The sequence below is a fragment of the Rhododendron vialii genome, chromosome 6a (assembly GCF_030253575.1).
Source record: "Rhododendron vialii isolate Sample 1 chromosome 6a, ASM3025357v1".
NCBI lineage: Eukaryota > Viridiplantae > Streptophyta > Magnoliopsida > Ericales > Ericaceae > Rhododendron > Rhododendron vialii.
In genome coordinates, this window is record NC_080562.1 from 691,287 (window position 1) to 718,606 (window position 27,320).

The 27,320-nt window shown below is 38.6% G+C and overlaps 1 protein-coding gene, 2 long non-coding RNA genes and 2 pseudogenes across 3 annotated transcripts; 4 read left to right on the forward strand and 1 right to left on the reverse strand.

Moving 5' to 3' along the window:
- Positions 1-679: 679 nt before the first annotated feature.
- LOC131330824 (alcohol dehydrogenase-like 7) lies at positions 680-7,452 on the reverse strand (annotated as a pseudogene).
- A 4,499-nt stretch (positions 7,453-11,951) lies between these two features.
- On the forward strand, positions 11,952-16,972 carry LOC131330214 (uncharacterized). Its single transcript, XM_058363704.1, has 8 exons — positions 11,952-12,287; positions 12,383-12,431; positions 12,535-12,626; positions 13,643-13,865; positions 13,909-14,343; positions 14,401-15,064; positions 15,831-15,941; positions 16,209-16,972. The coding sequence occupies exons 1-8, from the start codon at positions 12,040-12,042 to the stop codon at positions 16,829-16,831; spliced, it is 2,445 nt and encodes an 814-aa protein (XP_058219687.1). The 5' UTR covers positions 11,952-12,039; the 3' UTR covers positions 16,832-16,972.
- Positions 16,973-17,688: 716 nt separating this feature from the next.
- On the forward strand, positions 17,689-21,879 carry LOC131330825 (uncharacterized). Its single transcript, XR_009201207.1, has 3 exons — positions 17,689-18,093; positions 19,876-21,027; positions 21,095-21,879. It is a non-coding gene; the product is annotated as an uncharacterized LOC131330825 (long non-coding RNA).
- Positions 21,880-23,148: 1,269 nt separating this feature from the next.
- On the forward strand, positions 23,149-25,700 carry LOC131330826 (uncharacterized). The gene is made up of 2 exons (XR_009201208.1): positions 23,149-23,618; positions 25,401-25,700. It is a non-coding gene; the product is annotated as an uncharacterized LOC131330826 (long non-coding RNA).
- Positions 25,701-26,381: 681 nt separating this feature from the next.
- Positions 26,382-27,296, forward strand: LOC131330215 (12-oxophytodienoate reductase 1-like; annotated as a pseudogene).
- Positions 27,297-27,320: the final 24 nt, after the last annotated feature.

The following is a 27,320-nucleotide window of genomic DNA, read 5'->3' on the forward strand; positions in this document are numbered from 1 at the left end:
TCGCGTGTATTGTTATAGTTTGGAATGAATTTAAAAGAATCTTTCATGCTGCTTCTGTTCACGCATGCGCAGTATGTGACTTGGGCTGTGAGCACTTGTTTTTGCTAGAGATTGCTTTCACATTAGAATGATTCCTTGGATATACGTTTCGGCCTGAACTTCCAGTTTTCCCTTTGTTAGCACAAAATATTGACATGTAGAAGCTCCAATATCATTTCACACATGAGGGACCCATTCAAACATGGGAGAATTCAACAGGTTCGAACCGCACAATAAATTATCGAGTTGTTGTATCTTGGAGGGGTCAAGTCCGAAATTTTTCCTACCCCGGTTTGTCACCATAGAGGGTATGAAGCTTCTTAAATAGAGCGAGATTTCCATGCCTCAACCTGATTAATTTGTCCATTGCAATTTTAATTTTGGTGTATATAATGTAATAATATCACCAACACTATCTGATCCAGGAGGTTTGTTTTCCTTCACATTAAACTTGGCCACCATGTCCGGTTCATTTTCCCATTTCTCAAACATTAAAAAAAATGTCAACCAAATATTTGGAACAGTGGTGCTATAAAAGATAAGAAGTTCCATTCCTGCTAAAGAATTAGTAAACCAGAAACCAAAGACCAATAATTTGTTTCACCAGAAGTTTCATTCTTGCTAAAGAAATCATAAACCAGAAACCAAAGACGAATAATCTGTTTCATCCAATCCAATTGAAATATTTTGTTTTGTTTTCGCAGAATGGAATAACAAAGAAAACTTTTGCGCGACTTTACGGAGTTTGCAAAAATAACCTGCTGGCTTATGGAGGCAGTTAAAGGTACACTGATACATAAAGGAAAATGGGAAGTCGACAATGAAACCGATATTGTAATAGCAGGGCTCACAAACACGTACTCGCAGCACATAGCTAACTTCCAAGGAATACAAGCAACAACGATACGAGGTACAATCCAAATCCCTCGCTGCTTATGTGAATCACACCGTCCATTTCCTGAGATGACCTACAAAAGGACACAAGTGTAACTGGAGTTCATTAAAGCTAAAAATTAACCGGGGTTGGCTATTGATTTTTGGGGTTGGCTATTGATTTGCTTTAAGAAATGCTGAAATTTGTTAAATTGTGAGCAGCTTGTTAGTTCTGTCATCTATGTAAACCAGGAACTGTACTTCCAACATAGCAAACTCGACAGGTTGCTTCAACTCTATACGGTCCACACACTTTATCAGCGTATATCGAAGAGTTCAAAAAATTAGCACCAACTATGGCAAAAGGAAATAAGTTTATTAAGAAAGGCAAGGCACAAAACCCCCCTTAGATCTCACCTCTGCTGAGCTCAAGCTCTTACCTGACCCATCACTAACCTCCCCCTGTGGCATAATATTCGGTGATATGAAAACGACCCAAAGAGGCTCATGTGAAAAGGGAGATCAACCAAGTGCCACATCATCTTACAATGATGATGATTTCTCCTTATACTTCAAGTGGAAACTCGACAATGCTAGCTTCTATATGGCTTAGCAACCATTGAATGGCAAGTGCAACGGGAGGCTAGCTCGCTTAAGGCACATTGGATCGTCAAAAGAAACAACTAAATCCCCACTAAATACTTTACCGGGGCATCTAGTATATTTACAATGTCTAAAGATAATCAACATATTTGAACAACTTTTGAGTAACCTACAAAACACCTGGGCCACAACTTTCCTTGTAGTCCAAACAAAAAAAACAGCCCCATCCTTCTCAAGAGATTTATGCATTTTTATAGACTATATAATCAAGCAGCTAAAGTCATGTCTTTTTGGAGGTATACAAAGAAGCACAAGTGCACGACAACAAGATGAGATGTCACTAGGGATGGTGCACAGTGCACGCAATACAACACAATAGGAACTTACTCATTGGTTCATCCATATAACGCATCGGAGAGACTTCCCTTCAATTAGTAAATCAAAAGCTTTGTTGATGACTTCAAAGCTCACCTCGTGTGTAACAAATTCATCTAGCTGCAGTTCCGAAAGCAAAAAAAAGAGTAGGGGATGATTAATGAGGTGAAAACTTAAACCAAGTGATTGAACCCTTTTATGTTTACAACTCCTATCTGAGAAGTGAGAACTGTTTAGGATAGGCATGAATTACAACATTATGCCTCTGAATAGAAAGGAGGGAAACCAGCTCATTTAAAGCGTCTAGCATTTCTACATAAGCTTCAATAGAAACTCCTCCGTCAAACCAGCTTTGTCTTAATTGCTCAGCATTAAAAGAAAAAGTTGCTAGAAGTATAAGATTACCTTGTCCATATAACGTTTTATAAGGATGGGAATATCATGTTTTGCTTTGAGACCGCCGAAAAGGGATCCTGTGATTGTCTTCCCACTGAGAAGTACCTCAAAAGAACTAAAGCTCAACTGGGTGCCTGGCTTGTCCAGTCCCAACACAACTGTCTTTCCCCAGCCCTGAAGTTACAAAGGGATGAAATTTCCTTCCAGATTAATTTCTATCTGGTGCACTGAGAAAGTTCAAAGATTTGATTACTTAAATCCTTTTCGTAAAAAAATGTTGCTAGCAGAAATAGAGCTGCTCTAGAAATCGTGTCTTTTTCTGCATTAGTTGCCTAGTATCAACTCAATCAACTTCCTATACAAGACTATAAGTTTGTTTTCTTACATGTGCATGATGGGCTAAAGCTCTCACCGGCACAACCAGAGCCACCTCATCCACTTTTGGCATAAATAAATATCTTGGACAACTTGCAATATGGCATTAACAAATGTTGCTCTAAAGCATCCAATGAGATCTTTGATGTTAATGCTATAAACTATTAGTCACCAATCTTTTGAAAGCTTAAGCTTGTAGAGAAGGGAAACTTAACTATTTTACCCTTAAAAACCTCCTTGTGTGGCCGCGCTCCCCTCCATAACGAGCCAAACAGAAGAAACATTACCGGGTTATGCAATGAGATTGATCAAAGGACCGGGCAGGTGGTAAGAGCTGAAAATAGGACTATGCTTGTTCCGCTACCATGTTAAATTGTTAACCACGAACTCTACGATAAGCTTTAGCTTACATATAAAGTTTTGACATATATACCTTGCACTTTTGTCCTTCTAGTTTTTCTAAACAATCAACATATATATCTTACATGGTCTTACCTTCACAAAGGCAGGAGATACATGACACTAAAAATGTCAAGTGTTCCTAATAAAACTTTTATTGCCTATAAAAAAAAATGACATTAAAAATGACAAAGGTGTAGGTTAGCAGTTTCACTCAAAATGATGGTGCGGTTGAGCGTGTGGGTCTGGCATCCTTGGTGCATGAAACATTTGCTTGCTGCCGACTGGTCTCTCTCTCTAGCCATTTCAAACCATGAAAAGCATGTCTTTTCTTCAACAATTAGCATCTCAACAATAGAGACAGAGAAAATGCGTAATCTATATTCGCACCAATAAGGCTTGGGTAACAAGTGTACCTCACTCAAAGATTTGTCCCTGCAACTTGCAGAGTCCACAAAATCTGTTACTCCAAATTTTTTCCCTGGGTGAAAAAGAGAAGGACGATATTCTTGAAATCTGCGCCAAGAAAACCAAAATGTCCAGAACGAGAAGCATGTGTTCCTCAGAAAAAGGCATAATTTCTTTTTCTCATTAGGATGATTCCAAGGGTTTCTGATTATCATAAGCGAAAGCGACCAAATACAGAAACTAAGAATCGACCTATTTCAAACTTGTCAGGGTTCACATCCATGCCGATTATTCTAGATGCCCCACATATTCTTGCTCCCTCAGCAACCTACGATGCCAAATCAATATAAGCACGAAGGTCGCTTAGAAACAGTGTTTTTATATAGTATTTGTTTCTTCGCAAGGTCATCAGCTCCACGTGTTATCTACTATGTGACAGGCAGGGAAAAAAGAAAAAATAGAAGAAGAGATAGAAGATTTTAGCTGCTGTAAAAATCATACTGCTAATCCAATTGCTCCAAGGTCAAATATAGCAACAGTGGATCCTTCTTCCACATTTGCAGTTCTCCAAGCAGCACCTACCCCTAAACCCGACATTGTGCTTATTTGGTATTATACTTCATGCAGGAGCCAGATAAATGATTTAATCAAATGCAAATGCTTTTAGGAAATAACTTGGCTACAAACTTGGGCCATAGTGGAAAATTGGTTGAACATGGTCATCTCAGACTATGCAAGCCAGTCTATTATTTTTTAGCAAACCTATTATGAAGAAACAAAAAACATAAGAATGAATATCTCAGAAACCTAGGAGTATATATACCATGATTATTCTTAGAAACCTGTAATGGCAAATGAGAGGGGTTCATTTCCTTCGGAGAAAGGTTGGGGGTTGGAAGCTAGATGCGAGGCCATGAGGCTGGTCTGAAGCTGACAGTTTTTTAGTTCCTTTTTTTCTGCGATATTTCACTTTGTGCTGGTATTCCCATTGCTTTCTTTTTTCATCTTTAAACTCCTCTAATGATCCTTTCAATATTGTCCAAGCATTCATAAACAAATTAATTTCCATATGCTAGGATAAAAGGTATCCACGATCATGGTGAAGTACCATCTACATTTTGCCAAGTGGAATCAATAAACAACCAACTTGACTAAAAAATCCACAGCAGGACAAGGTAAAATTATTGGCGAAATCATACTTTTATTTTTGGGAATGGGGTAGAGATGGACTGCAGCAACCTAAATTAAGCGATATATGTCGGAAACACAAAAATCCTGCCTGGCACAAACTGAGACTCTCCCAATTATCTTCAATCAGTGTACAAGTGTAAGACATGTTACAAACAAAAGAAAGAAAAGAAATGGGACTAAGCAGTGAGCTAGTTTTGCCAAAAATTCAATTGTAACATGTAACACATTCTAGATATGACAAATCCAAGTGTATTACCTGTTGAAACTCCACAACTGAGGAGGCATGTCCTATTAAGCGGGACTGCAGGGTCAACTTTTACTAGATGAGCAACGTCTACCACTGTGTATTCAATGAAACTTGACATGTATAGGAAATGGTATAGTGTCTCTCCTTTAAGATCCGTGAATCTGCTAGTTTCATCTCTATGCATCCAAGGAGAGACCTTGAATGGGAAGTTTGAACACTGGTTGCTCTTCTTGGATTTGCAATCAGCACATGCTCCGCAATCTGCCATGAAGCTTGGGATGACAATATCTCTTTCAGTCACCTCATCTACATCCTCCCCAGTGCTCTCCACAACCCTTCAAGGACGTAACCATGAACTGTTTATAACGCTTGGAAATTAAAAAAGCATGTCTGGCCATTGAGATCAAACTACACCTAAACTATGTTTTGGATCATGAAACAAGAAGATTCGGAGCGGATGAAAACTAAACAGTACCACCAACAATGCAACATTTTGAGATACAGTCACGTGCAAAATAAACAGGTATGATAACTCGTTGAGGAATATTAGTGAATTACTACGAGTGTCAACCTATTTGTCCCTCAAGGAATATTAGTGAATTAATACGCCGGAGTAATCAGTGGTGGAGCCAGAAGTTTAGACCAAGGGGGGCCGACTCTAAAGTATTCTCAGGGCCCTACACACCTCCGCCACTGGGAGTAATCCTACTTGGCTCAATATATGATAACTCATCAAGGACAATAGTAAAATACCATGTACTTTTATGTTTTTCTGATCGCTATATTCATACTAATGTATGAGAGTTTCTATGTGTATTGTTAGTTAACAGAGAGAAGAATTAAGGTAATTTTTGAACATCCAGCTCAAATTTCCTAGAGATGCCACTTAGTGCTTCCGATGGTTCTAAATATCAAACAGGTAGTTTGTCACAATTCACTATGAATTTCTGATTAAAAGCCAACTTTGTGTACCTCTTGATGAATCTAGTCAATGTAAAAGGATTACGAAAGAAAGAAAGGAAGCCGGACATTGATAGGAGAGGTACTGAAGTGTAAAGGATTCAGTAGTTGGAGGGCTTAATTGCAATGTGGTAGTTTAGTTTGTTACATCAGTCACATAAGAGTTTATTACATATTTCTATATAGTACACCCTCCATCCCAATTCATAAATTCTTTTTTGGGAGTGTGTCATTTTAATTTTAGTTATATCTTCTAATCTAGTAATCTGTATAATGTTTTATGTGATTTCAAAAACTTTGTTTAACAAAACTAATTCATATCTACCAATAAGATCCGAAGTTCATATAAAAAGTGTTATCAAGTAAAAAATATAACTGAGTTCATATCCAGTTAGGAAATAATGAGGGACAAATAAATTCAGACGGAGGGAGTAGGAGTTGGATGAGCGGGAAAGTGTGTTGAATGTTCTCTCTCTCTCTCTCTCTCTCTCTCTCTCTCTCTCTCTCTCTCTCTCTCTCTCTCTCTCTCTCTCCTTTAACCTGTAACTCATCTCTACTTCTTCATCGTAATCCCATTTCATTAGTAGAACTCTGTGGAGTTCCTTGTCCATTTCCATTTCTGGTTTCTTGAGATTATCATTTGGCATCATTAACAAACTAAACTACCACATTGCAATTAAGCCCTCCAAGTCTCCAACTACTGATTCTGAATCCTTGATCCTTCACACTTAAGTACCTCTCTAGCTATCAGTCGTCAGATGATGAGAAAATACAGTGTAGTTTATAGTTACCCGATCGATTCGTGGCCAATAATTCTTGAGAAATAACCAGGAGGATCCTTCAAAAATCGCGAAACCACAGCTAAGAGTTTATCAACTAGACAAACAAAACTAAAGTGAAATCCACTCATGACGATTCTGTGAAATCTGAGAGTCGTCGGTCATTACCTTGAGTTTCCAGAAAGTGACGTCGCTGTGACAGAGAGAGGTGCATATGATTCGAATGCGAACCTAGTGAGCCTTCGGCGCGGCCATGATCACCTCTATCACCAGTGGCTCCCCTGCTTTTCGGGCAACAGCAGCTGCATATTTTTGAAGGAAAATGCTAATCTCAGCCTAGTGGACAATGGTCAATGTGCAAAAATTGATTTATGTGAAAGGTGTACTTGTTAAATAGCTTAATATACATTGTTTAGTCCACTTTCTAACAGCTTATGCTTTGGGAATAACCGACAACTTAACATGGTATCAGAGCTCTCAGGTTGGGACTTGGAAGAGATATTGGGTTCAAGTCTCTTTGTCTGTATTTGTTCCCGTTTATCTTCTGCTTCTTTTTTTTAGCGAGTACAATATGCACCTTCGAATCATAACATTTTGTTTAAAGATTCATAACATAAATCTCGCGTTCATATATATATAACAGATATCCAAAATGTAATTAATTCAATGGTTCATATCGTAAGAATTTAGGACGCCGTAGTACCTCTGCATCGGATGGGCTTCCCTGCTGTCTTCGGTGACTCCTTTGCCGCCATTGCAGAACCAGTTGGCGCATCTCTCTCTCTCTCTCTCTCTCTCTCTCTCTCTCTCTCCGATGCGTGTGAGCATCCGATGATCGTCTCAGCTATGTATAGTATTTCTGAAGGAGATTCGGTGGGGAGCTTCAGTCCAATTTGCCCTCTAGCAGACTAGCATTGTCCTCTGCTCTACTCCTCCTCTTCCAAATGGCAATTACTGATATGTTTTGCATTGCAGCTGGTATCACTAACCCGTGGAAAACTCCAAAATGACGCATTTGGAGACTTTCTCATTTTAAGCAAGCTAACCATTGTGTCACGATAGCTCTATTTGTGAACACTTTTTGGGCTCTAGTCTGGATTTGTGGTTACCTGCAAATAGGGGCTGCAAATGGACTGACCCGCTTGAGAGCGGCTCGCAGCTCGACTCGTTAGTGGCTCGTTCAAACTCGGCTCGGAAGTTAAACGAACGAGCTCGAGCTAGGATAAGTTCGGCTTGAGTCGGCTCGCGAGCCGGGGTTAGTAGACTTTTTACGTTAATTACTATAATTATCATTTTGATACCCTGATACAGAATTCTTACAAAAACATATTACATGTTATTATTATTCTAAAATTAAGATTATTTTCTCGTAGAGTATAAGAAAATGAAAGATATATACCTTCACAATCAAAATAATTTTGGTTGTATTAGGCCTATGCGAGGATATATATAAATTTTTCATTGGTCCGTAAAGGCTCGTGAACAAGCTCGAGCTCGAGTCAAGCCAAAGTCCGCTCGGCTCAAGCTCGACTCGTTAAGTTTTCACTAAGCTCGAGCTCGAGTTCGTTAAAAACTTAATAAACAAGCTTGAACATTGTAAAACTCGACTTGGCTAGCTTGGCTCATTTGCAGCTCTACCTGCAAAAACAGTCTATGAAAAAGAGTCGTTGGTGTCTACATGTAAAAAGAAAAAGGTGTTAATAAGTCAATTTTGTCTACATTTTGTCTACTGAGGGGGTGTTCCAGGAACTTTTTAGAAGTTCTTTTTTAAAAGATGGTAATTTTGAGTTAAAAAATTATGTATTTACGCGAATAATTTTTCTATCAATATAGATCTTATTTGATAGATCTCATTAAGATCTTTTAAACAATGCAAAAAAAATCAGAAAATTATTTTTCATTTTCATAATATGTGAGTTCGAAATTACCTTCTTTTTGAAATTGAAGGTTTAGAAAGAAAGCAGAACAGGCCCTAATAATAATGTGAAAAGAGTCGTTTGGAAGGGGAAGTAACTTGGATCCGTCATATTCGGTTGGGGTTTTGAGGGAGGTTTTTTAGAGTAATGAAGGGAGAGAAATAGGTCGAGAAAATTAATTGGAGACTGTTGCCCAGGAATTTTGAGACCCCAAAACGAACAAGACCAACCCTGAGAAAAAATATTACTGTAATAATAATGAAAAGAGTCGTACGGGCTGCAAACAAGCCGACCGAGTTTGGTTGTATTCAAAATACATTAAAAATGGCATGAATGACGGAGCAAATAAAAGTTTTGAAGATAGATTTTGGAAAGTGATTTTGTCACTCTCCTATTTTCTACCAGCATTACCCTTTCCTCACAAAAACAAACTAATTAACTAATAGAGGCACAAAGGAAAGATCAAAACGGTATGTTGACAAAACAATATGTTATCTAATAATTTTTTTGGGGTGTTATTAGTATAATCTAAAAGTGAAACAATTTATGATTCATAATTATAGGGGAAAATGACGGTTCTGGATGTGTTTTGATAATTAATACCTTTTAAGAACATGCTAAGAATGTCATTGACGGGTATTAATTATCAAAACACGTCCTTAGCCGTTATTTTCCCTAATTATAGAGTAGGTCGCTCACAAACGCTACTGAATTTCCTTTCAATAATACTCCTAGTCTCTCCTATCTACTAGGCAAGTCAAGTGTCACCTACACAAGTTTATGAGACACGCAGCATATTTGTGCCTAGTCAAGTCGCATCTTATCATGCAGTGATAGAGATCGATTTTAGAGACTCAAAAAGAAAACACATTTTAACTGAGACAGGGTTGGTTTTAGAGACTCAAAACGAACACATTCTAACGTAAAAAAGACGAAAATAAAATTGGATCAAAATTCAATTTTTTTTGAATAAAGACGAAAATAAGCTAATAAGCCAATTTTTTTTGTCTTTATTAAAAAAAATTGGATTTCGATCAAAATTTTTTACTTTTTAGATTCCTCTTGTCATGATGATGCAATAATCCCCCAAAAATGATGATAAGCCAAGTGATTAAAAAAATTTTGAATAAAAACAAAAAAATAAGCCACTTGACTTATTTAGTCGAACAGGGTGCATGGATTGTTGTTGTAACTGTTAGCTTTTTCTAGCCTAACATCTTCTACCCTCCTTTTACATAGATTAAGAACTAACTTGCAACTATCTAATATAAATTTTATATATTGGCATATTGCATAAGTTTCTTATCTCTTCTCAAGCATAAGTTTCTTATCTCTTCTCCGGGGGGATGTAATTTGCACCCAACTTGCATACGAGGCAAAGCCAATGATGTTCTTAAGTGGCTGTTAAAAAAAAAAAAAAATTGACGTTCTTAAATGAATTGAAATCGGACCATGATTTCAAAAGAACATAAATGTAATGTCTGACTCAAACACTAACTTGAAACCATGCTTATTAAGCAGGCTTCCAGATACAAGGTTTTTCCTAACTTCTGGTACATAGTAAACATCAATCAGAGTCAGAATCTTCCCAGAAGTGAACTCTAAGTCCATTTTTCCTTTGCCTTTGATAAGAGCAGTTGATGAATTACCCATGTAAAGAACTGTACCATCTTCAATCGATTCATAGTCGGTGAAGAACCTCTTATCATTGCACACATGCTTTGTTGCCCCTGAGTCAATCCACCAGTTACTAGCATCCTCGAGAACATTAATCTCAGATATGACAGCCACAAAGTTATTCTTTGAACCCGATGCCCCTGGATCATTCTTCTTGTTGGACTTGCAGTCCTTCTTGAAGTGCCCTGGCTGACCGCAACGCCAACATACAACTTTTGGCTTTTTCCCTTTTGGTTCATCGCTGCGGTCATCGCCCTTCTGTACTTTCTGCTTCTGTTTACCTTTACCCTTGTTGGTGCTCTTTACTCCCTCCACTACATGGATTTTGGAGATATTATCTCCAAGTTCCTCCTTTTCTTGACACTTTGACTCTTCCTCCACCCGAAGATGGACAGCCAATTGTTCCAGTGTAAGATCCTCAGTTTTGTGTTTAAGAGTTTTCTTATACTCTTTCCAGGAGGGAGGAAGTTTATCAATCACAGACGACACTATGATCGATTCATCCATGTTCATGTTCTTAACCTTAAATTGATTTAAGATATGCTGAATTTCATGCAACTGATCAACCACAGACTTGTTATCTATCATTTTGTAGTTCATAAATTGACTAACCAGAAATTTCTTACTTGTTGCATCTTCAATCAAATACCTCCCTTCCAAGGAATCCCACATCTCCTTTGCAGTCTCCGTATTTGAATACACATCGAACAGAGCGTCCGAAAGTACATTTAGAATATGACCCTTGCAAATGTAGTCATCACTCTCGAACTTCTTCCTCACACGAGCCTCCTCCAATGTTTCATCTTCAGTCTCCTCCGGGAAGGGGTTGGTGAGAACATACACGACTTTGAGAGTCGTAAGCAAAAAATGCATCTTCTTTTGCCAACGCCTGAAGTTACCGCCATCAAACTTATCCAATTTCACGAAATCCTCAGTCAACGCTCGCAACGATTTTGAAGCCATGGTAGGAATACTGTTTTCGATTGTTGGTGCAAAAACTGGAACCTTCAAAATCTAGAGCCTTCTGCAACTTGAACAATCTGATGGAAACCGCTTTGAGTCACGTTACGACGTCGCTTTCCGAAAACAGTATTCGCCCCCACCAATTGGTGTGCACCGGGTTACAGCGAATCTGTTCTGAAGATAAAACGAAGCCCGATCAATGACCTTCTGCCTGCGTCCGCACAAACGAAGGACAGACAAAATACCGAGCCTAAGAGAATCAATTGAACCAAGGACTGTTAATTCCGTTTCTGCAGAATAACGAAAATAACAGCGTAGAAAACAACGAGTCAGAGAGAGGGAGAGTTTCTGGATATTTTTTTGGTGTATCAAATGACTTAACCATTGGCCTATTTATAAACTTATAGGCACCCTTACGTGAAAGGATGTGTCTTTAGTAGATACACATTAGAAAGGGTATGTCTTTTGAAGACAATTAATTATGAGAAAGGATCATGCCTTTTAGTAGGCACCCTTTCATGCAAATAATTAATTAGGAAGAGTCATGCCTCTTGGAGGCACCCCCATGTATCACATCCCTTCCTAACAATCACACCCCATTCTAATAGTCACACCCTAAGTTAATAGGTGTTATAACTATTCACGTAAAGTCATACCCCATGTGAAAAGGTGTCGCACCTTTTCACAAATAACCTCCCGCAATCTTTTATTTTATTTTGAAAAAATCTCCAACAGTTATCACGTAATTAGTAATGTCATATCTTAGGATTCCATTGATAGCTTGATACTCTATGCTCTTAGATTTAGGGAGAGAATTCAAAAGGTAAATGAAAAGAAAATGAAGAAGAAGCTTAGTTGTTTTCTCTTTTTGGTTCATTTTGGAAGAGGAGAAAACTGGAATGTAGTGGTTATAATTAGTTTCACAATAGGATCCGTGGAATTTGTTGCAGGATATATGCATTTTGTCTTAAATTGTTCTGCTACCTTCATGTTTTTCTGCAGATACGTTACTTATTCGAAAGAGGAGGAGGCCATTCGGTGTATTCAATCAATTCATGGTTTTGTTTTGGAAGGTAGGTTTTTAAGGTAAGGACATGGCCTTTTTTCCTCCTACATAATTGCTTAAAACATGCTATATGTTAGTTATTGTTTGGATGACCTTTGGAAATCTGCCTTTGCAGAGCATCTTTTGGAACTGCTAAGTATTGCCATGCATGGTTGAGAAACTTGGTAGGAACATGAGTTGCTTTGTGATGGATGTCATATTTTGTTGTATGTGGTGTGGTCATTTAAACTGTTCTTTTCACTGAGAATGGTGTTTCTGTTGGTCCAGCCTTGTACCAATGCTGCTTGTTTATACTTAGATAGCATTGGTGCTGAAGAAGATAGTTTCAGTAAAGATGAAGAAGCTGCAGTTCATACAAGGTATGTATTCATACAGAAGTTCGATTCTCTCAAATATCTCCACATTGCTTGGAAAAACCTGCCTGGATTGATGTATTTTTGTAACAGAATAAGTCTTTTATGTGGTTTTGAGGCAAAAAATTTGAGGAATAGACTCGTTAAGATCATCTTCAAATTTAGTTTCTCTTGTTAGTGGAGAAACTGAACAAGAAACAGAAGTAACACCGTCCATTTTACTTCAAGTGGTGACTGATTTGGATTTGCTGCAAACTTAAACCCAGCTCCCTCAAAGCTCACTACTTGGTGTTCGGTTATCTTGGAATCGGAATCACACTTTGCATGACCCAATCGAAAATTTTATGCGGACTACAACTTGCTGCATACTTACTGACTTCAAACTTGTGCCTTTAACACTTTGCAAGTTGTACTAGGCTTCGTCAATGTTGTAGAAAGCTACTGCATATTACACTGATAGCTTATATTGAATGGTCTTGTGGTTTTGTTCAGCCAGTCATGTCAAATTATCTTATTGGGAGATTCTCATAATCCAATTTAGTACTGTTTTAATTAAGATATAACTGAACTTGAAGGAATGGCCAATATGTGATAACTTTCAAAATCGAATCTTATGGTAGTTATGAGAAGATGACTCCCCCACTTGAATAACATGGTTTATACAGCAGTTTTCATCCCTTGCACAATCTCTCCTTATTAATTTTGTGTGGTTTTGTGTGTACTTTGTTTATTTGTTCTGACTCTATTAGATTGTGAGCTTGCTTTCACCATGCCCTTGCAATGCATATTAGCTAACTATTTTGCAACACTTGTGAGAAAATTTGGTACTCCGGAAAAAGGAAAAGTTTTAGGCAATGCTTTTAACTGATGATTGTTTTAGCTAGGATATTAGTGTTTTCGCTTAACAAATGTATTCATCAGGTATGCTTCACTGGTTTGGTTCCTTCCCTTTTGCTGTGTTCTGTAGGAATTTGTACTATCCTCGCTGTTTGGTTAATTCAACTTGTGTTGTGTTTTCACAGAAATAGAGTTCACCAAATAGTGGGTGCCACACATAATATGCAACGGCGCTCGGGGAATATGTTGCCTCCCCCACTTGATGATCCCTTAAATGGCAATGGAGTTGCTACTGACAATGCAATACTCGGAAGTGCCCTAAAAGGAAGATTTTATCCCATGCAAGCTCTGCAATGGTCAAATCTTTTCCATGCCACCTCTATTATTCTGAGTAAGATGATTGAAACTGTTATGGATGGCCTTATCTAATGTGTTTTCTGTGGTTTGTCAGGACACTGCCCATGTGGCACTAATTTCCAACGGCCACTTGAATTGTTCGCTTTCATCTAAAGATAGGGATGGACGCATTAAGACACCTAACAAAACTTTTGTGGATATTGTCGGAGGCTCTAGTTGTGTTCCAGAAAGAGATGGTAGGGCTGCTGAAGATATTAAGATACTGAACTTGTGCTCTGACTTCTCTTCAGTAGCCATCAAAGAAGCCAATCATCTGGGGACTGGATACTCTGATTCTATGTTTAAGAAGGCTTCATCTTCGTCTCACCTGCCCATTGAGTTACTCGGAGATAAAGATTCTCAGGAATATTTCGTCAAACCATTTAGAGAATCTTCAAAATTTTCAGTGTTTGAGAGACCTTATTTTCCACCGAGTGATGCATGCATAGGAAATGGACATTCTTTTTTAATGTCTGATTCAGAAAGACAAGTTTTGCCTGGTTCATGCAGTGAAGTGCGGGAAGATTTTCTATCCTTTGATGATTAGAGATCAAAGGGTTCTGACAGCTTAAGTCAGGGGTCTTCTGTTCTTTCTTCGTCTTATCCTATTAGGATTCCTGACCATTCTAATGATCATGCTCAGCAGTGTAAAGAAACTCATACTTTTAGCGATTGCAATATGGAGCGGAGCACTGTACATAATCATGTTGATGATGCTTCTATACCATTTACTTATGCAAATTCTGCATTGATTGATGGATACAATGAGAGGAACTTCCAAAGTTCTACTGAACTTGATAGAAATTTGGGACCTTCTAATTCATTTTCCAATGAGGAAATAGTGGAACACTTGAGAAGGCTTGACGGTAATGACATTGCCAATGACAGTGACACCTCTGCATTGGATGTGGTTGAAAGCAGTATAATCTCAAATATCTTGTCAATGGACTTTGACTCCTGTGATGATTCCTTGACCTCGTCTCACAGCTTAGCTGAATTGTTGGACGGAACTAGCGGGCGGCGTGGGTCTTGGAATTTTCGTAATAGTGAAGAATCAAGGTTCTCATTCGCCAAAAAAGGGAATTCTGTGAATCAAGAACCTGATTTGGACTCATCATTCAGTAGCATTGGTCAGGTGTCAAAGAAATATTCCTCCCTACCAGATTCCATGGAAAAGGAGGAACACTACTTATGGGGACCTCAGAATCATGGTAATCGCTATCATCATTTTAAGATTTACTGTTCTCATGTTATGTGGTTAATTCTCTCAATCTAGTTCATCTAGATTTCCCTTGTCCAACCCACCATCCCTGAAAATACAGGCAGTGTTATTATCTTACCATAAGTCAAGTCAGTAACTGACTATTGCTTCTTTGTCACTTAATTGGTCAAGTCACTGCGTGTATAGTAGGGTATAAAACTTTTCTTCGAAAAAATCCCAATCCCATTGTGAAAAGTCCATAACATTATGTGACTAGAAAACAAGTGCTTTTCTTAGTTTGTCAGTTGTGAAAAATTGTATGGTGGTCTAGATTGTAGTGTCCATTTATGACCTTGTTATTTCTTCTCTCTTTGGGTTTTTTTTTTTTTTAGACTTTTTCCCATTATTTTTCTATCTATTCATGTATTCCATGTAATAGGTGTAAGATATTATACGCATTGTTGGTCCCACCTCCCATGTGTCTCTTTTAAATGCTACCCCCCTACACTCCTAATTGATGGGCCATCTTTGCATTTAGAGATGTCCTAAATCGTAATCCCTCTTTGAGAATTTAATCTGTTGGTTTTTTAGTGTTCACAAGAGAGAATTCAGGGGCATTATTGGGATTAGTACCTTCCAATTTAAATTTAAATGCAATGATTACAGGTCTCTGTTAGAAGTCCTGATTGTGAAATCCTCTTGGGCATTTAAGCTTTAGATTGCCCCTTTGGATTCTATTCTTGATACTTTTTTCTTCCTTGTGATTTCTACTACAGTGTCCATGGCTCAAAGTTTGATTCCACCAGGATTTTCATTTCCATCCAGAGAACCACCTCCTGGTTTTCCTCCACGTGAGAGAACACACCAAGCTCTGAGTGTCACCTCTGGTAATACTTCTCTCTTTCTCTCTTAGGCCGTGTTTGATTGGCTGGGCTATGTCTGTGGGCATACACAACGTCACCAGGCGAAGAGTAGCGGGAGTACATACACCTGATCTGTTGTATGTCCTATCTTTGCTGGGAGTGCCCAACAGATTTTAATCTAATCCTATTAATCTGTCTAATTAAATGGGTCCTTAGAGGCTTATGCCATGACCTGTCTTCTTTGAGTACAAACTAAACTTCTCTGCTTCCTATACTTCCTTTTCATTTCAGGGAATCATTTGGTCAAGACCTCTTCCTTGCCAAACAGTCAGTACCTTGTGGGGTCCATGACAAATATTACCAACAATTGTGATTTCGATTTTGTCGATCCTGCTATAATGGTTGTTGGGAGGGGTAAATCAACAAACATAATGAATAGCAACTCAAGCTTTGAAGCAAGACCCAGACCTACTCCACAGACCTACGAAGACGAGGCAAGACTTTGGCTACTGATGCAACAATCTGCATCCGCTATACATCAGGACCCTACATTTCCTTCAACCTTTGTGCAAGAGGCTCATCAGGGCCTCATATGCCCGGGTCGAATTGGAAACGGCTTTTCTCCCATGGGCGATACTTTTGGGCTTACTTCAATGCTTATTGGATCTCACCATTCCTATAATCCCTCTCCTGTTCCACAGTTGTGTCAGCAGAAATACAGTAACGGACACATGTCAAATAGTTATGGTGGGGTAGGATTGAATGAGGCCAGACTAAGAAACGAAATGGGCACGGCAGAGATTCAGAGAAATGAGAGATTAGGATTGAACAAGTTTTTCCCAGGGTACAGCGGGGATTTAATGTTGCAGATGCCCAGCACGGGTGATGTATACAATCGGGTGTATGGGTTGTGAAAAAATGCTTATTTCTTCGTTTGAAAGTGAATGTAATGGCAGTGTAGTAATGTTTCTGGTTGTCAAGATTACCCCTTTGGTGTAACTAACTGTTTGTGCAAGGCAATCAAAGTGGGTTAATATGATCGCATATTATCGTCAGTAAGTTTGTTTTGGATCATGGATTTATTGCTATCCCGATCATGGATTTTGTGAAAGATTGCTACACTTTTTCACATGAGTTGTAACTTTATGTAAATGGTTGTAACACCCATTAAATTGGGGTGTGTTCGTTTGGAAAGATGTGATTATTAGGAAGGGATATGAATCATGCGATGCCTCCAAGAGGCATGACCCTTCCTAATTACTTGTTTAAAGGGTGCCTACTAATAGGCATGTTCTTTCCATTAATAGTCTTGAATAGACATGACCATTTCTTATGGTTGTTTACTAGAGACGCAACCTTTCACACAAGGGTGCTTATAAGTCAATAAATAGGCCATTTGTAAAGTCATTCAATGGACTGAAAAATTCCATACTGAATAGCTCTCTTCCTCTCTACACATTCTCTTCCTAGAAATGGCAAACTGATATTCTGTTATATCTCAAAATAGAGGATCAATTCTTGGTTCTTTTACATTTGCTTAGCGGATATTCTGTCTGTCTTTGTTTGTGCAAACGCGAACAGAAAGAACCTAGAGTTCGGATTTGATTTATCTTAAAGGCGGATTTGCTATAACCCGGTACACACCTTATGGTGGGGGCAAATACTGTCTTTAGGAGAGCGTTTTCTTAACGTGACTCGAATGCTTCTACCGTTCCAAATCTCTCAGGCGACGCCATCTGTAGAGACCCATAATTTTTTTGGACCGTATTTTTCTTTTGCAATCGTATGACTTGTCGAGATAGACGGTATGGATTTACGGTGTGGCGTGTTCGTGAAAGGATATAATGGTAATTATGTGAGAGGTGCACGTGTGTGTGTGGCGCGAGAAGCGGGGGATTCCTCCCCCACCTTTATCTTTTTCCCAGGGAGAATAATTCTCCCATTTCTCTCCCTCACTCTTCGGCTCACAGTCTCTCTCTCCTCTCCTCCGAAATTTTTTCTCCTCTCTTCTCTCTTCGATTTCATCCATCTAGGGTGAGATTCCGGACAAGGCCCGAGAATTAAAGTTGCTATACGGCGTATGGGCTTTCCAAATATTCAAGAAAAATCATGATCGGACCGCGTGGGAGCTTGGTTGACTTGGTCAAAGGTTCGGGTTTTGCTCAAAACCCATGAGGTAGGGATCTCTTACTCTTGTTATGCGTTTATACGGTGTTTATGTACCTAGATCGTGCTTTGTTTCGTTGTTTGAGGTTGTTTGTTCCATTTCCGAAATTCTGCAGAAACAGGGTCTTTGTTTTTGGGGTTTTACGTCTTCTTAAACTCATGATTGAATTTTGGTTCCTTTGTATGAAATAGAGTAGACCTAGAGCCCGTTCTAATGCCGCTGGAATCACTCGAAACCGTTGAGAATTGAATTTATGGTGATATCTAGAATACTGGTCTGCAATCTGTCTCGTTTTCTGGGTTTCAGCCCACTTCGAACGACCATAACTTCCTCGTCCGATGTTCGTTTTATGCAAACTTTATATCGGTTCGAAGACCTCGAAGTCAGCTTTCATTCGCCACTGGAATCGTCTTAAAAATCTTAGTACACAAAAAGTTATGATCGATTGAGTGGAGGTATGTCAATCTGTCAGGCAGATTCATGTAGCCTCGGTAAACCCCTGTTTAACCACCCTTGGAGTGCAGATTTGATAAGGGTTCCTTCGTGACTTTTAAGCTTCGTTCAATCGCACAACTATTGAGACTGGAATCACTCAAAAATATTAAGAACTCGATTTATAGTGATTTGTAGAAGATTGCCTTGTAATCTGAAAATCTGGGCAGCTCACTGAGCAGTGTTTTTCATTGATTAGCTATGGTTAAACGACCCTATTGGTTATGGGTCCTTGTAGGTTTTAAAGATGGGTAAGTTGGTGATGTTTTGGCGTTGGAATCGTTGAAAAATATTGAGTATGCTATTTTTAATAAATTTTTGAACACGGACTACTCTGCTGAAAATTAGAATATTTGACAATCATTCCTAAGCTTGAAAGATCGTATCGTACGACTCGTCGAACGTATCTGTGCCATTGGTTTTTCGTTAGCATAGTTGGAGTATCGTTGTAAAGGCTATAGTAGCGTGAAGGAGTCCGTGAACGTCGTAGACTATAAGAAATGTTGTGACGTGCTTAATTGGTAGAGGAGTACTTGTTTGATTAAATTGATTAAATGACTTTTGGATTCGATTGAATGATTTGATGTTTGTGGAACGCGGAATGAACGTGATGACAAATAGTCACAAAGAGATCTTTCAGGGCTCTTAAATGAGTAAATGCCTGGCAGGAGCTATATGCTCAAATTGTATAATTTCAGGGCTCTTAAATGAGTAAATGCCTGGCAGGAGCTATATGCTCAAATCGTATAATTTCAGGGCTCTTAATTGAGTAAATACCTGGCAGGAGCTGTATGCTCAAATCGTATAATTTCAGGGCTCTTAAATGAGTAAATGCCTGGCAGGAGCTGTATGCTCAAATCGTACGCTTTCAGGGCTCGTTATCGAGTAAGTGCCTGGCAGGAGCTTAGGCTCAGACACGACATGAAATTGGTTTATGAAGTTGGTGAAAGAGATTCTGGTGACTGATGATAATGAGAAATGGGATTTGGTGATGAAATGTGGAATGTGAAAGATTGTGAAATTGTACGAGATGTAATGAACGGTACTAAAGTTGTTGTTTATTTACTTAGAATGATGTAGGAATATTAGTGGTCCTTGTTTGACATATGAGCAGATAGATCCTTCATATAGGTCGCCTAGAATCCCTGATCATAGTGTGCTACTGTCGACAGTCTTGTGTACTCGGGCTTATCTGTCGTTACTCTCTCACGCTAGATGCATAACTCATCATATTTTCCTATAACTTGCGTATAGATTTCTCTACTGGGCACGTGTATGCTCAAACCCTATCATTTTCAGGTACAAAAATAAGGAAGTTGGCATGGAGTGCATATCGTGCTTATTGATCATGTCTTTCAAAGGTATAAAAGAGGCGATTATTTGCATTTGATTTGAAAGGAGTATTTTTGGAAAGACATTTGTTAGAACTGTAATATTATTTTCTTCGAACATTGGTATTTCGATAACTTGGGGCCTCGAGCCAGGGATGTACTCATTGAATTTTGTTTGAGAATAGTGAACAGAAAGGTCTTTTGGGGTATTATTTGTATTACAATGAGGACTTTATTTATTAAAAGTGTTTATTATTTATGTCGAAAATCGAGGGCGTGACAACTTGGTATCAGAGCATATGTTTAGAATACCTAGAGACCGTGGGGAGACTTTTAGTCTCATGGGTTCAAAATTCGTTGCATATTTTTTTTTCAAAACACAAGTATGCTTGCATGAATGAGTCGGTACATTATTGAGGTGTCGCATTTTGTATTATGGTAGAGTGACATTGAGTTGTTGACCTGCATTGGGAAGTTGGAGGCTTGGACCTCATTGTAGTGATGGTGGCTATATTGACGTGTGAAGCAAAATATAAGATAGCATGTGATAAAAGGGATGGAATGTTGATATGACTTATGAGATGAGTGTTAAATGTGTTTTTAATTGAATTGCTTGGATTATGTGTTAAGTTTCAAATGTGTTAAGTTAAGCCTGTGTGAGATAAACTGTATAGGGTATAAGTATAAGGTGAACAATATATGCATTGAGAATTGAGTTAGTGCGTGCCTTGAATGTGTTTGGAAAGGTAAAGTCGTGTTGTGATGATAACTGTGGTTGGTTACTGTAGTGGTAGTTATTGAGACAGTTAATATAAGCATAGGTAGGGCAAGTCGAACCTACATACGAGATATAAGTATCTAAAGTTGAGATAAGAAAATGAGGGTTATAGGTAGGGTGTCTAGATACAGTATGTGTCTCCTGGACACCCAGGCGACTACCGATGAGATCCAGTTGGAAGAGGCGCTTGATCACCGCTCCTTCTAGATGGAAGTCTCGGAAAGTCAATTGGACACTAGGATTGTGTATAGGTGTTAGATCTCTAGGCTTGAGATAGATGACTCTACGTAGGAATTTCGTAGAAAATGGAAGTGTTATGGTGTCGTAGTCTTCATTGTTGAGGTGAATGTCGTGGTGGTGTCGTTTTGATAGGATGGTAAAAAAAAAAAAATAGGGAAGAAGACTTGAGGTGATAGATTTGAGAGGGACTAATGTTTAAATAGTGGTAGTGATAGCAGTGATGGTGATGAAAGTAGTGTGGTTGATATTATTGAGGTTGAGTACAATTGTGGTAAATATCTTTGAGGAAAATTGATGTCGTTATGACTACTTAGTTGAAAGAAGAAATTTGTAAGCTGTGAAACTTGTGGTGAGCGGAACTGTTCAAAGATATTGGTGTGAGAGAATTGATTCTTAGGTGAGAAGTAGTTGGAATCTTAGAATGTGATGAGAAGTATAGACATGCTGTTTGCAACCCTCGAGTCTTGTTGGTATTTAGGAAGGAGTTTGTAAATTTGTTTGTGCTTGTATTGGTGTTTAAATTTTGGTATCGAGATAATCAATAGTTTTGGAAGTTCGTTAGTGCAACTATTGCACACATTGTGTAGGTATTTGGGTGATGAAATGCCATGTGATTGTAAAGTTGATAGAGAAATGATTAATATTGATGTTGTGTATTTGTTATGTGATATTTGAGATTGTGAAAATGGGAAACATGTGACTTGAGTAGACTAATTGACGAGAGTATTTGAGATTGATGGGTGAACAGAACATGTGAAAGGTATGATGAAGTTGAAAAGAACGAGATTACCATTGGGCTTTCTAGAGCCATGAAATGTGAAGTATTGGATACTTTGTGAGTCCGTGGATACTTGGTGAGTCCGTTGGATACTTTGTGAGTCCGTGGATACTTGGTGAATCCGTTGGATACTTTGTGAGTCCGTGGATACTTGGTGAATCCGTTGGATACTTTGTGAGTCTGTGGATGCTTGGTGAATCCGTTGGATACTTTGTGAGTCTGTGGATACTTTGTGAGTTGGTGAGTCTGCTGGATACTGAGTGAGTTTATTAATGCGTGGATGTGTTTGGTGTTGTGTAAGCTACTAAATTGTACCGTGGGTTGTTGAAATATTTTGTGAATGAAATGTGCTGTTGTTTAGCTTTAACCTACATGTTTGATTTATTATGTAATCTCAATGCGAGAAATTTGCTTTTAGTATACGATGTAGAATAAACAGTGATGCTTATGTGGGTAGTTGCTACGAGTGTATGCCTTTCTTGAGTAGCAGTAACGATGTTTGGAGAATTGGGTTTAAGGAAAATGGTGGATTGATATTTTACTAGAACGGTTTTAATGTGTGTTGTGAAAAGTTATGTAGAAGGGACGCATTACCATAGAAGTGAGTTTAAGTTTCCGAAAATAGAAATCAGTGGTGATTCTCAGCGGGCTAGGGAATGTGGAGTATTGCTAGACTATTGGTTATGTTGGAATGTTGAATGGACGAAAAAGTAAATGGGGTTTAAGCCGAGTTGGTAAAAGAGTTATATGGGTAGCCAGAGGTGTGAGTTGGTGATTGTGGCTAGCGGTTTTGTTTATATGTGTTTGGTTGTGTTGACAATTATTAGCAGAATCGATAGAATTGAATAAGTTGTGAGGTGTGTTTATTCTTAAAGTCGAGAGAAAGATCAATAGATTGAAGTATGGGCAGTTTGACCATTATGAGTGGATATTTATAGCTGAGCAATGGGTGATGAGTTATTATGTGGTTTAGAATTCGAGGCTTATTAGTTTTATTCCGATGGAGATTATTTGAGGTTCTTTGGATTGGTGAGTAAAGGTTTGATTCATTGATTGATGTTGATTGAAAAAGATAGAACTTGGAGTTTAGAATTCGAGTTTTTCTGAGCAGCTTAATTTGTCCTTCTAGAAATTTCGAGAAATACTTAGATAACGTAAGGAGATTGTTTGTTGGATTTTGATGTGACTATCATGTTGGTAAGTGGAGTCCAAGAATTTTGTACAGATGTGAAGACTTGAGGATTTGATAAAATGATAGTGGTTTGCGATTGAGTGTTGAGTGGTAGAACCATAATAATAGTGAGGATTTCGTAGATAATCAAAAAAAAAAAAAGAAGAAGAGAGGGTCTACATAGAAAGGAGAGGATGATGTGATTATTATGAGATGGCAGTATGAGGTTTGGTATTGTGGTTTGTGACTTGGTTGGACTTGGATGAGCAAATTTCGAGGACGAAATTTTTTTTAAGGAGGGTAGGATGTAGAGACCCATAATTTTTTGGACCGTATTTTTCTTTTGCAATCGTATGACTTGTCGAGATAGACGGTATGGATTTACGGTGTGGCGTGTTCGTGAAAGGATATAATGGTAATTATGTGAGAGGTGCACGTGTGTGTGTGGCGCGAGAAGCGGGGGATTCCTCCCCCACCTTTATCTTTTTCCCAGGGAGAATAATTCTCCCATTTCTCTCCCTCACTCTTCGGCTCACAGTCTCTCTCTCCTCTCCTCCGAAATTTTTTCTCCTCTCTTCTCTCTTCGATTTCATCCATCTAGGGTGAGATTCCGGACAAGGCCCGAGAATTAAAGTTGCTATACGGCGTATGGGCTTTCCAAATATTCAAGAAAAATCATGATCGGACCGCGTGGGAGCTTGGTTGACTTGGTCAAAGGTTCGGGTTTTGCTCAAAACCCATGAGGTAGGGATCTCTTACTCTTGTTATGCGTTTATACGGTGTTTATGTACCTAGATCGTGCTTTGTTTCGTTGTTTGAGGTTGTTTGTTCCATTTCCGAAATTCTGCAGAAACAGGGTCTTTGTTTTTGGGGTTTTACGTCTTCTTAAACTCATGATTGAATTTTGGTTCCTTTGTATGAAATAGAGTAGACCTAGAGCCCGTTCTAATGCCGCTGGAATCACTCGAAACCGTTGAGAATTGAATTTATGGTGATATCTAGAATACTGGTCTGCAATCTGTCTCGTTTTCTGGGTTTCAGCCCACTTCGAACGACCATAACTTCCTCGTCCGATGTTCGTTTTATGCAAACTTTATATCGGTTCGAAGACCTCGAAGTCAGCTTTCATTCGCCACTGGAATCGTCTTAAAAATCTTAGTACACAAAAAGTTATGATCGATTGAGTGGAGGTATGTCAATCTGTCAGGCAGATTCATGTAGCCTCGGTAAACCCCTGTTTAACCACCCTTGGAGTGCAGATTTGATAAGGGTTCCTTCGTGACTTTTAAGCTTCGTTCAATCGCACAACTATTGAGACTGGAATCACTCAAAAATATTAAGAACTCGATTTATAGTGATTTGTAGAAGATTGCCTTGTAATCTGAAAATCTGGGCAGCTCACTGAGCAGTGTTTTTCATTGATTAGCTATGGTTAAACGACCCTATTGGTTATGGGTCCTTGTAGGTTTTAAAGATGGGTAAGTTGGTGATGTTTTGGCGTTGGAATCGTTGAAAAATATTGAGTATGCTATTTTTAATAAATTTTTGAACACGGACTACTCTGCTGAAAATTAGAATATTTGACAATCATTCCTAAGCTTGAAAGATCGTATCGTACGACTCGTCGAACGTATCTGTGCCATTGGTTTTTCGTTAGCATAGTTGGAGTATCGTTGTAAAGGCTATAGTAGCGTGAAGGAGTCCGTGAACGTCGTAGACTATAAGAAATGTTGTGACGTGCTTAATTGGTAGAGGAGTACTTGTTTGATTAAATTGATTAAATGACTTTTGGATTCGATTGAATGATTTGATGTTTGTGGAACGCGGAATGAACGTGATGACAAATAGTCACAAAGAGATCTTTCAGGGCTCTTAAATGAGTAAATGCCTGGCAGGAGCTATATGCTCAAATTGTATAATTTCAGGGCTCTTAAATGAGTAAATGCCTGGCAGGAGCTATATGCTCAAATCGTATAATTTCAGGGCTCTTAATTGAGTAAATACCTGGCAGGAGCTGTATGCTCAAATCGTATAATTTCAGGGCTCTTAAATGAGTAAATGCCTGGCAGGAGCTGTATGCTCAAATCGTACGCTTTCAGGGCTCGTTATCGAGTAAGTGCCTGGCAGGAGCTTAGGCTCAGACACGACATGAAATTGGTTTATGAAGTTGGTGAAAGAGATTCTGGTGACTGATGATAATGAGAAATGGGATTTGGTGATGAAATGTGGAATGTGAAAGATTGTGAAATTGTACGAGATGTAATGAACGGTACTAAAGTTGTTGTTTATTTACTTAGAATGATGTAGGAATATTAGTGGTCCTTGTTTGACATATGAGCAGATAGATCCTTCATATAGGTCGCCTAGAATCCCTGATCATAGTGTGCTACTGTCGACAGTCTTGTGTACTCGGGCTTATCTGTCGTTACTCTCTCACGCTAGATGCATAACTCATCATATTTTCCTATAACTTGCGTATAGATTTCTCTACTGGGCACGTGTATGCTCAAACCCTATCATTTTCAGGTACAAAAATAAGGAAGTTGGCATGGAGTGCATATCGTGCTTATTGATCATGTCTTTCAAAGGTATAAAAGAGGCGATTATTTGCATTTGATTTGAAAGGAGTATTTTTGGAAAGACATTTGTTAGAACTGTAATATTATTTTCTTCGAACATTGGTATTTCGATAACTTGGGGCCTCGAGCCAGGGATGTACTCATTGAATTTTGTTTGAGAATAGTGAACAGAAAGGTCTTTTGGGGTATTATTTGTATTACAATGAGGACTTTATTTATTAAAAGTGTTTATTATTTATGTCGAAAATCGAGGGCGTGACACCATCACTTTCATCATTTTGAAGACCGGATTTCCAACAATCTAAAGACAGTAGTTCCGAAGATGAAAGTGGATTGATTACGTTATGGGCCCTTAAGACGGAGATGGATAGATGTGATAGGAGACTTCAAAGAAAAGGGTAATCTAATCAATTTATGGTGCTGTGGTTTTGAGTAAGTTGCCTCTCATCATATATAGTCTCAAGGTGAAAGGTACACCTTTCAATCTTTTATCTCATGGCTACAGAATATAGTTTTTAAATGCAAACTCATATTTACACATTTATGTGGGCATGTTTTGAAACAAGTCAATTAGACTTTGTGGTTTTGGCTCATTCAATAACCTGGAGACTTGGTAGTGACGTGTCACTAACATGGAAGTCGCAGGGCGTATATGTGACGGGTAAGTCACATGTGTTCTTTTTGATGCTCTCAAAATGATGCGCCGGTTAGAATGATCTAATTGCTGCCAACGATCATGATCGGACAATCCACGATGGTGCTGGTCCATGTACCTGTTAGGGTGAAACGAATGGGTGTGGACGGTTACGGCATTAGATTGAATTTGTTTAATGCAATTTACATAATCTAGTGCTTAAGTTATAACAAATTCGAGTTTGTGTTTCGCAAATGGTTTTAAATCGTTTAGAAGCAAGTCTATGGGGTAGTAATGGACAAGTTCTCTATTGTTTTTAATACGTTGGCTGCAGTGCACATGTATGCATGTGTGTCAAGAGGATAAAGTGTGTTGACTTTAAATTTTTGAGCATAATTTTGAGTTTGAATATTTGTCCTCTTATGAACTCATAGTTTGTGGTTATCTATGTCGTTGCAATTATATTACACTGAGATAGAATTCCCAGCCCCTACTTCTGTTTTTGATCATGTACGTACTAGTACAATTTTGGTCGAGGATATTTATAATGAAACGATTCATCTTCCTAACATCTTAAACCGTTTTTTAATTTTCCACTAGAAGTTGTTAAAGCAATTACAGAAGAGATTGGAGCAGAAAAAGTTGGCATCCGGCTTTCGCCTTTTGCAGACTACAACGACAGCGGAGACTCAAACCCAGATGCTCTTGGCCTTCGAATGGCTAAGGCATTGAACCAATACGGTTTACTCTCCTGTATGTGGCAGAGCCAAGGATGGTCACAGAGCTTGAGAGGAAAGAGACCAAAATGAGCTTGCTTCCAATGAGGAAAACTTTTGGGGGGGGCTTTCATTGTTGCCGGTGGCTATGATAGAGGAGACAGAAATGGTGGTGCCCACTGGTGGCGTTCGGGATCTGGTTTTTGGCTATCCCGGATTTGCCAAGAAGGTTTGAACTTAATGCTCCCCTCAACAAGTACGATAGGAGCACCTTCTGCACACCTGACCCGGTCATTGGGTATATAGACTACCCATTTCTTGAATCCACTTATCAGATTCAGCATTAAGGTACAGAAAAGCAAATAGCAAGAATATGGGCCAGAGAAACCCAAACCCCACAATACCATATTTTCAAACAGATCAATGTATCAGATTATTCTGTCTTCACATTATAGTTTCTTTGTGAGAAAGAAAACAGTGAAAATGTTTGTCATTTCGCAATAATAACCATTAAATT

Excerpts from the sequence above, each read along its gene's own strand:
- LOC131330214 (XM_058363704.1), top strand. The coding sequence starts at position 12,040 with ATGAAGAAGAAGCTTAGTTGTTTTCTCTTTTTGGTTCATTTTGGAAGA. Across the intron at positions 12,288-12,382 it reads TTGGAAGGTAGGTTTTTAAG|AGCATCTTTTGGAACTGCTA; the intron begins GTAAGGACATGG and ends CTGCCTTTGCAG. Across the intron at positions 12,432-12,534 it reads ATGCATGGTTGAGAAACTTG|CCTTGTACCAATGCTGCTTG; the intron begins GTAGGAACATGA and ends CTGTTGGTCCAG.